Here is a 16,883-nt window from a genome sequence, read left to right on the forward strand (position 1 = left end):
ATAAAAGCAACGGAATAAACTGCAGAGTAAGCACAGAGTAGGTAGGCACCAGCCATAAAAAAACAGTAAGGCAAAAATCTTGTAAGAGTAATATTAATGACAATTATATATAATATAAATATATATAAAAAAAATTATAAAATACGACTGCTCGTTTTATGCTCGGCGCTATACATTATTTCATTGTCATTATTATATCAGCATTTATTAATGATATACGGACGAATAAAATGTGTTTATAAATAAAACCTGTCGCAGTTTTGCTATTTCTATATGCCCCATATGTACACATCCCTGTAGAATAATCGAAATAAAGGATATTCGGGTGAGTAAAAACGACGAGGTTTAACTTTGATAATATACGTATATTGTTTACTTACAGTTTGAGTTACAGAGGAATGAACGTTTCATCGTTACTTATAGTTTAAATTGCACGCCCGAAGTAAGCGCTCGCGCTTGCACCTCTGGACTTGTTTTTTTTTCTTCTTTTGGCATAAAGTCGGTCTATTATCCTTGAACAAAGCAATTTTTGGATCGGACGCTGTCTGTTCACATGACCAGTATACAATATGATAACAATAAATAAGCACCGTAAACGAGAAGATTCCAACTGAACGGATAAACTTCATTTTTCCATATCAGCGTTTTCTAATGTGATTCATATAATAATAATAATTACAATTACTACGAGTGACTTTTTTTCTTACAATGGTGTATGTACAAATTGTTTTGTCTTATCCTGCATAACGTTCTTTCGAGTATATACAATAATCTTTCAAACGTCGTATAAATATAATTGTTATGTGCATAAATTTGTTCTTGATCGGTTTAGTCTTTTATAAAATGGACCCCAGCAATATGGAGCATACAATGTAAGTGCGCTAAAGTAGCCTACGATTTTGCTTGATACACGTACGTGTTATTATTGGGTGACAAAAATATTGCACGAATAATCGTCGTCAAAGAATATCTTTCCAATATCTGATCGGCTCAGGCTCAATAAAAGCGCTAAAATATCTCAAAAATGATTGTATTATGTCGTTATATTTTTCGCCACGCGTTATGCTTTTTCTCGATGAAAAAATTCATGATAATTTGTCTCATCGTAAAAAGCGAAGTTTTTCTTGGTTTATTACGAGAGAAACGAAGGAGTACATATTATAGGTTGCTAGAATTAAATCGTAGATTATTATAATAATTGATTATACACCCAGTTGCAATTCGTGCGATTGAACTAAGGTCAAAGATTACTGCGTTGTTGTTTTGTTTCGTTAAGAAACTACTTTATTCGTGTATTAGTTGGTAAATTTCGATTGTTAGTGCCATAGTAAAATTTTCTAGTTTAAAATCTACGAAGTCGTATATTTATAATACATAGATTCATTATAGAAAAGAATATATGGTTTAATGTTATTATCTTCAATATGATTCCAAACTGTCGCAACAATTTTGTAAACCTTGAATATGTGCACTTGAATTAACAATATTCTTGCAACCTTTTTACAAACGATTACATTTGATGCTCTTTTATTATTGCGATTGTTATGAAGTTAAAATCGGATTATCGAAAGTGACAAAAATAGGATTGATAATACAAACACAGCAATATATAGATGTTGATCAATTTTGATTCTCCCAAGAACAGTTACGTGTATATATAGGTATACACAGAGGAGGAGTAGAGGTAAGTCATACACTCGTCGATCCAAAAATCACCCGCACTGGTCGCTAAACTATAGGGACGATGATATCGTTACGTAAGTCTAAGTTTCAATTTTTTTGTTGTTCAAAATCCTAAGGTCGTAAAATTCGCTACTTATAATAAAGATATGTGTAATAGGTATTTTTAGCCACTGCCATAAATGGAGGAAAAAAAATATAACAGCAGCTCGGTACCGAGTTATATCGTGTATATATATATAGGCTATATCTGTCGACGACTCATTTGCGCGATTTTACGTTACATAATTTGATCTCCGTTGTTACAGGCGAGAAAAAATGAGAAAAAAAATGTAACGAGCTTTTTCCACTAGTAGCCTTCCTATTGTGTCAAGTTTGACGTGATAAACACGTACTTTTATCGTCTATAAGAAATAGCCTATTTAGAGACATTTTTTTTTTGGTTTTTCAAAATTTTACTTCGAAATTTTCTCTTACACGTTTACAAACTAGGTTTTTATTTACCAAGGCCGAAGCTCGAAAGGTTTTCTCTCTGTTCTGGTCTACACTGGTACATTACGCACTATTGATTACATGCGTTTTTAGCTCGATAGTATCGTAAGGTATTACATTTGATTCGACTCGTGATTTTTATACTGTATATTGTAAGAAGTATTATGGCAATATAACATTATCGACTAAATGCGACGTCGAAATTTTGAAAATATCTCAATTTTCAGCGCATTGCATGCAGTGGAAGTTGTTCTTCATAGGAATGAATATATCGGTTATATAATACTGATTTTTTAATAAATAGTTCAATATGTTACTGTCTATAAATGAATCGTTCAATGAGACTCGTATGATAAAGTATAAATAAATCGAAGGAATTCCCGGCTGAAAATAACCATATGAGAATCATATGATTCTCATATGATTCTCATATGACTGCCACATGATTAGCATAAGACTCACACATGATTATTTTTAGCCAGGTTTTCAAAAGTTTAACGGCTATACAATACCTTAAACTCGATAATCTATCGTCCAATCTCTCGACTGAGGTATTTTCCTCGTTAGAAACAACGTTCTCATGAAGGCCACTGATTAAACTTTTTTTCCCTTGTCCCATCCGACTGTGTGCCGCAAGAATGTGTACATTATAAATCGACGAAACGTCGATTCATATACGTTACGTACTAATACTCGAGTTTGTAAATATCGCTTATGCGGAGGTTCCTAATATTCAAAAATCACCTCCTACTTTCTTTCCCATATTTTTCGCTAATGTTACAATAAGTTGCGTCCATCGATCGCGGACAGAAAAAGGAATAATAGTTATAAGCTTTTTATGCGTTTATGGACGAAGTTTATTTCGAGCCACAGCGAAACCTTCGGATATTGCGGACATGTGATGATCCGAAGAAATTTCGATGAGCTCTCGAGATATTATTATTATTATTATTATTATAGTAGTTTATAAGTATCAATGGCTTATCTACGATGAATCAAAAGTTTCATTCGGATGTGCTCTCTGCTCATTTTGAAAGGTGAATGTGCAGGTACGCGCAGTATTTTTCGTTCGTTATTGAAAATATATAACATTGTGAAATAATCGATGGTGTGCGAGGAGATATAATCGTTGATCAATCAAGGGTTGGTTCATTTGAGTCATAATTCAAAGGATGAAGAAAGTGCCTATCACAGACTGAAATTCACCTTTCACAGTGATCCAAGGGCACGAGCGTCGCGTGTATTATCGGCAAAACTTTTCTGCGCTAATCATCGTACACATTGCAACGTATAATTGTATACTCATATTACGAGTATAACGTATATACCAGGTACATCGTCAAATTCTCCTTTCTCCCCTATATTCTCTCTTCGACTCGAAGATATATACACACACACACACACACACATACAGCGAACTCGTGTTTTTTAGTCATTAGCGTACGCTCGTAAAACGCTGGCTTTTCTTCAATCATCGCACACTACAGGGGCTTATTTACATGTCGAGAGTGAAAAGGCGCCTGATGGGTTTGTTTGTTCGTTACAACACAGTAGAGGATGAAAATTTTACTTTGGGCATATCGTTACACACTATATACATAGTACAATAGTTTAACGAACTTTTTTGCCTGCAATCATCGCAACCTTATAGAAAAAAAGTCAGCTCTCGTCCTCGCTTGGACGCTATATTTAGGAGTAGTAGCATTAAATTGCTTGTTACGGATAGTTGGCACTAGGAAGCTTGTCGCTAATCATAATACACGATACCGGGTATTACACACGATATAATTAATTGTCTGGAAGCGATAAACGAGATAATCGGTATAGTAGGTTTATAATTAAAGTATACTTGAGTCTCGATCGTCCTACGATTCGAGTAGGGCCTACGCGTTATCCTGTACATCCTACAAGGTATATCGACGTACATGACTTCGTGCGTGGGTGTATGTGTGCCGAAAGGGGTCAGCAGGCGCGATAGATTCTATACCCTAAGTCTCTGGCTCGGTACGATCACATCCTGCTCTCTGTTATAATTTCGAAGCGCAGAAATATGCAGGTCGTGGATCGGTTTTGGCTTATAATGACGTTCCGATCCGCGATGGGCTGGCAAAAATATTTTTACTCAATGTTACGAAGGATATTTGCTTCTCGCTGTATAGTATATCGCTATTCTGGAGACGCGTCGATTTTGTTGAGTTTGGTGGAAGAGGGTATGAAGTATTCGGATTACACAGCTCTTTCATCAGTTCGATAATTCGACTGAATGAATGAAGAAACTATGTGAATCTCGATAATATATAAGCTGTCTTCCAATCCCGCTACGTTTAGTTATAATTATAGTTCGTTACTGCAGTAAGAGCTTAAAAGAGGAAGTTTGTTGTTTTTTTTTTCTTTAAAATCATTGTGTGAGTACAATGTAATAACAGTGGATATAGGCAGTTTCATTTTGGCATCTAACGTTACACACTAAATACAGACGTTTTACCATAAAACGGAGTAAAACTGTCGAGGTTAAAAAATCGTTGTTCCCTATACGTAAGGTTTACAAGAACAATATATAGTCTGGTACACGAGCAAAGCCGTCTCCTCGTATGAGTTTTCGTAAAAATATTTTTCCAGTTTCATTCCCGCGTTTTTCTGTCTTCTTCTTGCCCAACACCGGCGATCGACTCCTGAACTATTAATTCAGCTCGTCGAAGAAGTTACACAATGTGTGGCACTTTCATAATGCGTACATAATGTAAAATACACTGCAGGAAAATGTGCTTTCAACTCTGCGTGATATACTTTGGAAAACAACGTTTCTTTTTGTGCATCGTGCTTAGAACTTACTCGAGTGTGGAACGTGTCGTTAGAATTTTCACAAACTCAGAAATATCAACAAATTCTTTTTTTTACAATTATTTACATAACGAAGAAAATTAAAATCATCGATCATTAAAATTAAGTACCGTATGAGGAAGAATTAGATAGATTTAGAAGTAATTGACGCTGTGTAATGTAACGCTTCGAGAGTACAATAATTGAACGCAACAACATAGTAGGTACGAAATTACAAAAATATCGTCGAAGAGAACAAGCTTTAAAATTAATGTGCATCGATAGTTAGCATGTATAGTATATATTGCATATCCGTCACGAGATATATAATGATCAACCGATTCGGTGAGTTTTAGTCATGGTCGCATCGGTTGACCGAAGAACAGTTAAAGACTACCGCAATACTTTCCCAGATAACATTCGCTCGCGACGATTTCTGTGCTCGCGAGGGACTATGTCGAGAAAAATTAATTGATAATCCTGTAATTGACGCGTGTGTCACAAAGATGCGGTAGGTCAAAGTTGTATTGAATTTCTCTCAGTATATTTTCGTACAATATATACTTATTGCGCCGTAGACGAAGAGAATGTAGTTTCACGATCGGACGTATCCGATATGCACGCAATGTTATCTGGATCAGAATAAAAGAGTACAATAATAAGTATAATATCGTATGTATAGAGATGACGAGAGAAAAAATGAGCAGTAGAAAAGACGTTACATCGCGCCACATTATATTATCCCGTGTCTCGCCGCGACAGTAGGCACGAAGCCGGCATTGCAGGCTTACCGATCGATTTTCCAACCTATACCGATCAGCCTTAAGCACGCAATATCCAACTGCGGTTGGGCAAGACAGCGGCGAGACTAGAGGACAAAGGAAGAAAAGGGACAATATAGAACTGGTTGCAGGTCGATCAGTCGACCTTGAGAGCTGCACTCGGGGTTTTACGTGCGCCGATTTCCGCCGGTAGGCGATGGAAGCCGACGCACGCTTATAGCTACGTGGACGCGGCGAGGCTTATCGATGTTGACTCGGTGACGGCTGCCCGAGGCTTCACGTCCAGAGAGTCGTAGAGCGGGAACTCGCAGCAGAGGATGAACTTGAGGAACCAGGGCACCTCCGAGTAGATCGCCGGCGGGATCGGTATCAGCGGCGACGTCGACTGCTTGTAATAGCGGTAGTCGGCGTTGCTGCGCAGACAGATCAAAAGCTCGTTACAGCAAAAGATTGATGAGTAGAACGTTTGCCAAGCACGATTCATCGCTCATCGCTTACAACGTTTACGGCACTTTACCGTCGTATTATACTCACTCTCGGTATCTCTCATCGGCGGCCTTCTCCAGCAGCGGCATCCCCGAGAGGAAGAGTATGATGATCGTGGTGAAGATCGGCGAAACGATGACGATCCACTCGATGCCCTCGATGACGTTCAGCGAGATGACGAAGATGCCCCACCAGACGACGATCTCGCCGAAGTAGTTCGGGTGTCTGGAGAGCCTCCACAGGCCTTATGGGCGGTCCAGCGATCGATTCATAATAGTTTAGGGTTGATGGCAGCGTGACAGAAAAAGAAAAACGTACTCGTGTGAGAAAAAAAAACACTTTGGCTGCGATTTTTGACTAGTCACATTGCGGTGGTTTGCTTTAATTTGGAGTATAGTACAGAGGTGGGAAGATCGATATGGAGCAGCGCACGACGAGATCGCGTGATGATGATAAAGGTGTGAAACTTTGCCGATGCGGGCCGCAGGAATTCGACGCTGAAGTATCGGGTGCGCGACGACCCTGAATCGCGTTTTGAAGAACAACCATATTGAAAAACCTCAGATGAGAATGAAATGTGATTTTGGTGTGATTTTCATAGATGAGAATCAAGCGAGTCTCATTTGATTCTCATATTCTCATCTGACGATAGCCAAATGTAATTTTGTTAAATTTTAATTGAGATTTGTTTCTTGCTAACCCTACAAATCCTCACAAATTCGACTTACAAATCTAAATCAAGATTTGACAAAATAACATTCCACTTCGGTAAGATGAAAATCAAATAAGAATCAGATGAGAATCAAGTGATAATCAAATGAGACTCACTTGACTCTTATCTTAAAATCACATTTGATTCTCATCTAATTCTCATCTGAGGTTTTTCAGTAGGGAAAACTTTAAAAATTCGTCTAACTCTACGTTGAATATCCAATACTGCACACGCGGCAGTGAGTCGCCCGAGGCATAATTCATCAGCGACTCCAATAACGAGCAATCGCAATATCGATTATCGGCTATTTACCGTCGTTGCACCACTTGCCGTCGTTGATGGGATCCTGCCTAAAGGCAAACTTCTGCAGATCGGCGTAGGTCTCGGCCAAGAGGCCGACGACGAAGAGGCCGGTACCAGCGCTGTCCAGAGTCGTCATGGTCTTGGGCGCCGGTGGTATCTTGTGCCTCGGGGAGTTGATGATTATCACCGGCAAACTGACCACGTACACCCACACTGCCTGTTCGTAACCAGAGAGTCCAGCTTTCATTTCGTGCTATCGTATGCCTGTATGTGTGTGTGTGTGTGTGTGTTGGGGTTTACGAGCTTGGGTTTATCGCTACTGGTTAATGCTTTTTTTCAGGCGGTTTATGAGGCTGCGGCGGCTTGATTTATCGGAGATCAGGCTACAGAGATCGTTATAGGATAAAGATAAGATTTTTCGGTCGTACCCTGTTCTCCTTTTGGGTTTTCAACGCTTTTATTTTGCAAAGAAACTTATATGGATTAGTGTTGGATATTAAGTTAATCGTGTCCGTCGATGTGTGTGTAACAAAAGAAATCATGAGACATGATGACATAAAGGAAGCTTCATAGCAGCACGTGGTCGTGTAACATAGAAAATGTGCGTCCGATACCTGTTTTTCATGTCTGGCTGCATATCGAAGTTCAATAAAAAAAAAAACAACTCGTATCTCATACTAGTGTGTTTGTACAAAGAATGAAATTCCAGAGCATGACGATTTGAATTCTTTGTATACCTCGAACGTAATATAGTGTCCCGGAGCTATAGAAGAGCTATATAGAAGAATTTTTACCTGGAAAGTCCAAAAGACGGCGAAGCGTATGACATTGCTTCGTCGGTCGTCGAATCGCTTGTCCCTTCCAATTTTGACAATGCGATAAAGTAGGTAACAGGAGAGACGAGCTCCCCAGAGACAAACAAAAATAGTCACCATAAGCTGACGACTGTCATAGGTCTGGAAAACGTTTCAGAAATTCGTTTAATGGATTTTTATCGAGCTGGTGCTGCGTACGGGGCTGAATTTTAGTCGGAGGGTTCTTATGCGAGTGGCACTTCCAGCTACGGGCATTCGCCTATTTTAAAATTCGGGATTGGCCGCTGCTGCTCGTTTTACAGAGTCCGTGCAGCCCAATTGATTTTGCTCGATTCTTAGGTATAGATATTTACATTATTTGTTATGCTACTGAGAAAACGTGAAGGTTCGTTTTGAAGATGATCTGATCGTTTGAAACGTTCACGTTCTCTTGAGAATATACATTACGAACTATAGATTGATAAAGTTGAATGTGCGCAATGAAATTTGTTGTTATGGGTCATATTTACCATTTCGCTGCGCACTTTCGTATATTGTTTCTAATGGATGCAAAGCGAAAAACAACAAGTCTTGTTTCATCCTTTAAAGATTGCGTCGATTAAGATATGCGCCTATCCCTGGTAGAAACGGTATCCAAGTAATTTGGAAGTTCTGAGTTTGTCAATCTCAGAACTTGGTAGTTTTCTTTGTCAGTTTTTAGATTGAGTATTCTTAAATATTTTCTTCCGAAGATACTAGATACTAGCAGGCTTGTATTCGAGTTTTTTTTTTTTTTTTAATGAAAGTATATAAAATTTCGAGCGACCGGGGACTCGAACCCGAGCCCTGCACAAGGATAGCCGCGCGCCTTAGCCAACCGAGCCAAGTAAACGTTGTCATTTGACCAACTATCTTGGGCATTACTTTTCAAAAACAGCCCGATCTAAGAACTGCCAAAGAACTAGGATAAAAAGCGTTACATCTTGTTACAAGAACTGACAAAGAAAAATACCAAGTTCTTAGCTTTTTCACCATTTTAAATCGGCCAATTTCTACCAGGGATGTGATAAGAATTATTGTTTTTCGCGTAATATTCATAATGATAAAAGTAATGCAGTGATAGTCGATGGCAAAGAAGCTTGTATAGATATAGAAGCGAAAATGTTTATTCAAAAGTTTTTTGCAATCAGAATTTAGCATTAAAAAATATCACGATTTGTGAGGATTCCAAAAAACCTTTGAGTTATACAAGCATGTTGCAAAAGTATACGTAACTTCGATTCTTACATATAAGTACAAGTGATAAAGAAATTGCAGAATTGAGCAAAATACGAATTTCGTCAAAAGTCCAATAAGTCCGTTAAAACCATGTGCCAATGCCCAAATTCGTGAATATTATTACGTCAACGAGAACTAGTGAAAGGTAGGAAATATATTTGAATCTTTGAATCGATTTCAATTTTTCGCTCAAATCTTGCGATCTTAATTTTTAATTGCAATCGTTATACTAATAATATTCGATCTTATTAACTTTATGAAGTCAGGGTTTTTTATTCAAACTAAATAATAAAAAACTCTGTATTTATATTATCGTAAAAACCTGGCTTCTGTAAATAAGTAAGCAAAGCAATTTGACTGGCACGACTCAGCGCGATAAATCAGCTGTGACCAGTCCCGAAAATTATTTTCTACTTCAATAGCTCTGTAGTAATAACATACATTTTTCAAATGTTTAATCTGAAATCGTCTATCTACGAAACTTCATCTACGTACTATATATTTTATATAAATATATTATGTATACAAAAAGAAAGTCTCAATAAAAAAGTTTTATATATATACGTTACATATACTATAGTTTTAACACGTCTACACATCTGCCAATGTAACTACGTAAATTTAATCCATTTACATACAAGTTCAACTTTGAGAAAGTATATACCAACGAAAAAACCGAGACCGGCATATACACGTACAAAGGATGAGATTCGATCGGTTGGCAGTCGATTTTGGACGTCGGCCCGTTATCTCATTGAATCGCGATAAAAACTTGCAATTAATAAATCTCGAGGTCTCGGCTTGAAAAAATTTTGCCGCACACACACATGACATCCAACTTTTCGCGAAACGCCCGGATTTGTAACGAAAGATTTTCTCGAAATATAGGTCGCCGGTGACAAATTCATTGATACACGAACGACTTTCGCGTGTATAACAATTGAAATAGTTTACTAATTAGTAATGTATTTTAGCGTCTATCGTAGAACGAAAAAAAGAAAATTGTTGATAAACTGCCTCTCCCCTATGCGACGATATCGAGTTAATTTTAGAAGCTCCAAAAATAGCGGCGTAAACTAATCGATCAGAAAGTCTATACTCGATGATAATTGTCTACGACTACCAGTATACGCAAAAATGCGACACTACGTTCAATCGGATATACTAGTCTGGAGTAAATGCACAAAATTTAACTGCAGATCTCTACGAATTACTCTACTTGCATGTCTATACATCAGAAGGTCGGAAACTACGTTGTATAAATGTATATCTCTAAGACGTATTGAAATGACATATTATCCGAAGGACAAAATATACACACATCTCTTCTGGTACAAGAATACAACGATGTATATAATTATATGCAGACACGTCCACGCGGGAGAGCAGATACGAGATACAGATATAACAATACCAACGGGTAGACAGAGTAGAGAGATAGATGTATAGTATAATAATAATGATAATAATAATAATAATAATAATAATGTACTTGTTAAGAATAACAAAAAAATAGATCCCAGAGCTATTTTTTTCGAAAAAAGGCGACGCGGCCGACTCACCTTACCGACCTGTCCGAGAAAGAAGGTGAGGAGGGCGAGGATAATGAAATTCACGCCTCCCGCGAAATCCGTGAGTTTGTCCATCTGAAAGGTGGCCGCGATCGTGAAGAATATCAGCTGCATGCCGACGGTAACGATCGCGCTCACCGCGAGGTGATCCACGTCCAGGATGTCCACTGCCATGTCCCTCTGATCTGAGCTTTTCGTCTCGTGCTCAGCTTCTCACTGCGGGCAGTAATCGCACGATTCAAAAATTTTACAACTAAACAGGAACACGTGCAGCTGCTCGACTACATATAACACCTATCTATAACGCATACTCGGGTTACATCGCAAATTCAATTTCGCCCTATCTCTCGAGCGGAGATCGAGAGATAAGGACACTTTCCGTTCGCCCAAACACACTCGAGAGATTACACGGCTTATCCTAATTGCGCCTCGTCGCTTAGATATTAAATTAATTAATGCCTCTATAGTCTCGAATCGATATTTTCTTCAGTCGTGACGCACGAGCCGTTTGTTTATGAAACGAGCTCGAGTACACATCAGAGAGCGAGAGAAGATTCAGCCGCATTGCAACGACACAGATTATTCCGGGAAAAGTCAACTCGAACCAATTGATTTTCGCACCGCACGCGCCGTCCCTCGTTATCCCGCCTACTCGCTCGAGCTTCCCTCGACGGTTTCATGACATAAACATGGATCTCCGCAGGTCGACCCGGACACTCGTCGGTCCCCCGAACACCAGCACGACGACTTTAAGTGATCGCACTGCACCAGATCCGTATCACTGCACAGGCTGTACATCCAAAATGTCCGCAGTGAATAGTCGTGGAACACGCGGCTCGTCGATAATATCAGCGTACGGTTGAGAGAAAGCTCCTCTCTCTCGATTCGAAAAAGCTCGGAGAAATAAAGCTTCGAGAAAGCAAAAGCTCTCATCCTTCCTGCCTTACCTCGCTGCGCGACGATGAGTCCATTCCGATCGCCCCCTCTCTCGCAAGCTCTTACAGTCAGCTCCTTATCAAGCTCGGAGATCGAAGCTTCCCTCCCCGTGCGTCCCTCTGTCTGTCTAGGTGTCTAGGTGTGCACCTGTGTCAGAGCTTATCGCGGCCACGCACTGCAGCCATGTTCCGCGCGCACATTGCCGGCAGAATGCGTCTGTCAAAGCTGCACGAGCAGCAGCAGCAGCAGCAGCAGCAGTGCGACCCCCACCAGTGGTGAAAGCTCTCCCGGCCTAGGCGGCCTCCCCACCAAGTCTGCTGCTCTGCCGCCCCGTCTCCCGGATTTTGCGAGCTTTCGCCGAAATTTCACGGCTCTTGCTGCTGCTGCTGCTGCTGCTGTTTACGCAACGCTGGCAGCTCGGACTTTTTTTTAATTCGATTATTACCAGGGATAAAGAACTTTGTTTACCATCGCGGCGCGCTCGCAAGCTCTCGCGAGGGAAGGGTTCAAGCTTTTTTTTTTAGGGGGATGGAGCGAAGTTGTGTAGCACTTGGACCCCTTCTTTTTGACCTACCGCACCGTGCGCGCGATTCCGTACACTCGCTGGAGCTTGCGGAAGAGCTTTCGGGAAGATGCGACGTCGTCACTGGTACCGGCTGCTGACGGTTGGCGTGACGGCGCTGCTACTCGGAATTTCACCAGACTTTTGCTCTTTTATTTGGCGATAATGGCATTATCGTGTCCAGTCGACTCCGCGACAAAAGGGAAGCCTCCGAACCGAGCTCATAATTGTATGAAGAGATGCGATAATACCCGGAGCGGGATAAAAATAGCTCCGTTCAATAAACAAGTTTACGCGTGCGTCACCCGAGGAATAATACCGCGATGATGCTATTTATATTGCGCTCGTCTGAGTGGTGTGTACCGACTCTCGAGCTTTATGCACTCTTCGGATTCTTTACGTGCTTTCACCGACTATAACGTTCCGCTATAGGACAATCGGCAAAAACCGCAACGAAAGCGCATTGTAATCGTTATACCTACTGCTCGAGCTTAAGTGCACTCCAGGGAGCGATAAATCTTACTTTACGTATATTCGAGCTTTAATGACACGCGCGGAGAAGCTCGTATATTTCTAATGTCCAACCGTGCTCTCAAGCGAGCTGTAAAACATTTCAAACCTAACACTCGTGCTCATTCAAAAAAAAAAAAAAAAAGCTCGTCGCCGACAGCGATACAAGCTCGCGTCACCGACGGTCTCTTCCCCGAGAAAGCTCACGGAGGGGAGGTAAACACCCCTCCATCGGCGCACCAGGTAGCTATAGGCACTTGCAGGAGCCGACAGGCGACGAACTCGCCGGCGCGAGCTTTTCGCCCCGCTGCTGCGTTCTCTCCGCGACTCGAATCAATAAGCCGCGCAAGAGAGGGAGTATATAGCGACTCTGCGCCGCTGCAGGGACAGGTGCAGCCGCGATTAGACCTGGCTTGTTGTCTCTTTTTTCGGGGTAGGGGTTGGCGGGCGATTTTTTTTTATTTAGGATGTACGATTGTAGCTGTATATGCGAGATTGTGAGTGGAAAGACAGACGTGGGCTTCTTTCCGAGGATGGCTCGTTGAGGATTTCTAGTAGGTTGTGGAGAGGCGTGACGACGAACGAGGCTTTTCTCGGGTTTTGGTTTGCCTATATGCACCAGTGCGATATAGCTATAGGGTGTATTTTCAGAGAAAGCTCGCTCAAGCAATTAAAGTCAGCCGCTGGACGAGGAGATATTTCACGCGGACCGAAGTAGAGAATAACTGGGTGTCTGTATGCAGATTATCGCAAACTCGTGCTTGAATTTGGTTTTGTTGTAGTGATATGTATAAGTATGTGTGTGGACTGGACATTTACACGACATACACGTGCGTACGATTTAGGTATTTCTTGTTAGTTTTATTTTTAGGGAATTATATAGGTAAATGAATTGACTTATACGTAAGCAGGGCCACAAGAAAGATATTTATTTAGCTCTGAGGCTCTTGCGCTTTTGAGCTCGCTGATCACACTATGTCGGTTCTGTTCTTGATCGATTTATCGATTGTGAGCCGGGGGTCCTATACCGATCTTTCATCCTGTGCGCTGCTGTGTTCATTCGCTTGATTTTCACATAAAATGCGAACACGCCGTGATTGCGACGATCCACGCAAGTTCTCACTAACAGTCTTCGTGGTTTTTCTCGTTCTTGGACTCGGTGAGATCGTTGCCATGGTCGCATTACTCGTACTCGTATATACTTAGGCTGCGGCAGAAGAAGGAATAAACCTTGGGAAAGAAGCGTCTAAGGTTGTGGAAGAAGAGAACAGTTATACGCTGCCGATCTCACTCTCGATTTTCCAGTCCAGCATGTCACACTGCTGGAGTGCTTGAATCGCTGGCGGAGACTAAAAGTGACTGATGTATCATGAAGACTATTTAACAAACTCACAATCACGTACGACAGAAACAAGACTGTTTTAGGCTATGCTTAATTTTAGACGACAACACACGATGCCTGTGCTGCTTGAGCTTTTTTTCGTCGAACGAATAACTGAGTAGATCGGATACTCTCTTCACCTGCAGATTTTTCGTGTTATAGATACTATCTATAGTAACGACCTTATTCAACAGCGCGTTGCTTGTAAACTGAAAATTTTTTTTTTAAACCAATAGCTGGCCTCCCGAATATAGGAAATCCCAGAATAATGTCGAAAGCTACCGAGTTTACCGCTGACCGAACCACAAGAGCTGGCGATACTATCATGCGATTGAGCCCTAAGGTTTGGCCCTGACGCGTAGTTTGACTCAGGGGTTGCAATGACAACGAGTTACCATTACACATTTTCGGAGCGCATAAAACAAAAGCCAAGACAAAATAGTAGTCCAGAGAAAAATCGGCAAAAGTGATTCAAGTGCTGTGATTGAACAGATTGAAAAATCTACAAGCCATAGTAGGCGGTGAGGTAAGCATCAACACCTCGGGGTGGAGTTAGTGCGTATTCAACCTATGGATGATAAATGATAGGCGTTGCTGGAACTTTGCTCCAGTTACTTTTGATTGTTTAGTCTATTATCCGAATCCATATACCTTGATATTCGCGTACTAGTCTAGGTGCTGAGCACTTTTCGTTGGACTTGAGTGGCCAGTAGATCACCAAGGTTATTTCTATGTATTTTTGACTCCTAAACGCGAATTTGGAGGGTGGAATGCCCAAAAATGGTTAGGTAATTTGTTATTAATTTATTATTAAAATTAGGTTATTTCAACCCAGAAAACATTTTTTTAGATTCTTTAAATTTCTAAATCGAAAATGTTCTTATAAGATTTTCTGAAAAAGGCTTTGTTTTTGAGTAAGAAATTGATCAAGTTTGATAAAATTGAGAAAAAAATCGCGACTTTTACCGGATTTCAGTACTCTTTTACTCGAAAACAAAGCCTTTTTCAGAAAATCTTATAAGAACATTTTCGATTTAGAAATGTAAAGAATCTAAAAAAATGTTTTCTGGGTTGAAATAACATAATTTTAATAATAAATTAATAACAAATTACATACTCCGTCGTCAGACCAGACTATTATCACCTGTATCCAAATTGTCAGTCGGATAAAAACGATATCGTCGACAGCTATGACCGTAGACTGCACAAGTCGCTCGACAAGATCTTCAGCGAGCGTTGTTCCAGCAGCAGTAGCGAAAGCCAGATTAAAAAATTGCGTCGCGACCCTCGGCAGAATACCGATTGGAAATCCACGATCAAGCCGATCCTGGAGGACGAACCCATCCTCAGCAAGCATTTATCTAAAGAAGAGCTCGAAAAGCTCGCGATCTTGGCCGGTTACGGCAAGTCAGCCGAGCTGTTGGTCCGTTCCGGTGCCGTTGACGTCAAAAAGGAGCCAACGTCAACGCCGCTGACGATAAAGGCTGGCCAGCATTGCTTCTCGGGGTCGATCTTTTGGCCAAAAGTTAAAGTGGCGAGAACGTCTTGCATTATGTGGAATCGTTGAATCGGTTGAGCTGGCCAGAGTCTTCATCGAGGGCGTACCGGTTGACGAGCAAGCAGGTGATGACCTGCGCCAGCCGATACACTTGGCTGCCAAGAGTGAGAGAAATGAATAATTGGTTAGAAAAATTTTTAATTTTTAAAACTGAAAAGCTTGAAAAAAGTGCGTTGTTACTTTATACCAATGAGGACAAAGATTCTTGTCGAGAACTCCGACGGCAAAACGCCTCTCGCTCTCTTTTTATCTCCTGATAGGATAGCTGTGAATCGACGAGAAACTTCGCTGATGATCAAGGCGCTAGCTCTGATAAAAGCTCGCCAAAGAATCATCGAACGGTATCCAAGGTTGCAGAAGTATTACCTAAACTGATTCGAAGAAATCAGTAGGATGGAAATCACGAGGTTCATCGAGACCTGCACTTTGTACGAACTCCTGGTGAAGAGCCAGTGCCAAATCGCTGCGCTTATGCAAAATCCCAACTTCGAAACCAGTATCAAGCAGTTTGATTTGAGCGGATTTTCCACGTACGCAGAGGACGTATACTTCAAGCTTTCGAGCGCGCGCAGAACCACTATCAGCTTATACTGGAACAGGAGAACGTGATTAAGGAAGCCTTTGGTAATGTGTTGACTGATTTGCTTGTGGATAAAATCGTTTATCATTTATTCGATTGTTGCAAGAGCTGGAAATAAGTAAAGAGTTTGATGAAATGTTAAAACAGTAATGGCGCCACAGAATATATGATTTCTCTATAACATGAAGTTTACTCTCATTGATTTCGTTATTCCTACATTAGTACATACGTATTGCATTGCAATTTTGGTGCATTTTTCTAGAGTAGATTAACGATAATTATAGTATAGTGATATACTGTGCAATTTGAATCACGCGGGTGGGCGCGTTGGCGACAGGCGACAATAGGTGGCGCATGGACACTTCCATTTCTCTCGTAAACAGTATGCATATAAGCTGCTTCGGACGCTCGTGTCATAACTGCGCGCGTCACCTGTCA

At 40.8% G+C, this 16,883-nt stretch overlaps 1 protein-coding gene across 5 annotated transcripts in view; it reads right to left on the reverse strand.

Annotated features, from left to right (window-relative positions):
• Positions 1-344: 344 nt before the first annotated feature.
• LOC100123185 overlaps positions 345-16,883 on the reverse strand; it is a 37,895-nt gene continuing 21,356 nt past the window's right edge. Inside the window, exons 1-6 of one of the 5 annotated variants that reach the window (XM_016988397.3) lie at positions 12,323-12,451; positions 10,910-11,134; positions 8,070-8,231; positions 7,285-7,492; positions 6,309-6,504; positions 345-6,187 (exon numbers count right to left, since the gene is read on the reverse strand). In XM_016988397.3, the coding sequence (XP_016843886.1) occupies positions 5,995-6,187; positions 6,309-6,504; positions 7,285-7,492; positions 8,070-8,231; positions 10,910-11,092 (942 nt within the window). In that variant the 5' untranslated portion in view covers positions 11,093-11,134; positions 12,323-12,451 and the 3' untranslated portion in view covers positions 345-5,994. Of the gene's footprint in view, positions 6,188-6,308; positions 6,505-7,284; positions 7,493-8,069; positions 8,232-10,909; positions 11,135-11,865; positions 12,452-16,883 lie in introns of those variants that run through there. The other 4 variants (XM_008211922.4, XM_001606743.6, XM_016988396.2 and 1 more) reach the window with 4 other exon arrangements.

Source organism: Nasonia vitripennis, chromosome 4, assembly GCF_009193385.2.
Source record: "Nasonia vitripennis strain AsymCx chromosome 4, Nvit_psr_1.1, whole genome shotgun sequence".
Lineage (NCBI taxonomy): Eukaryota > Metazoa > Arthropoda > Insecta > Hymenoptera > Pteromalidae > Nasonia > Nasonia vitripennis.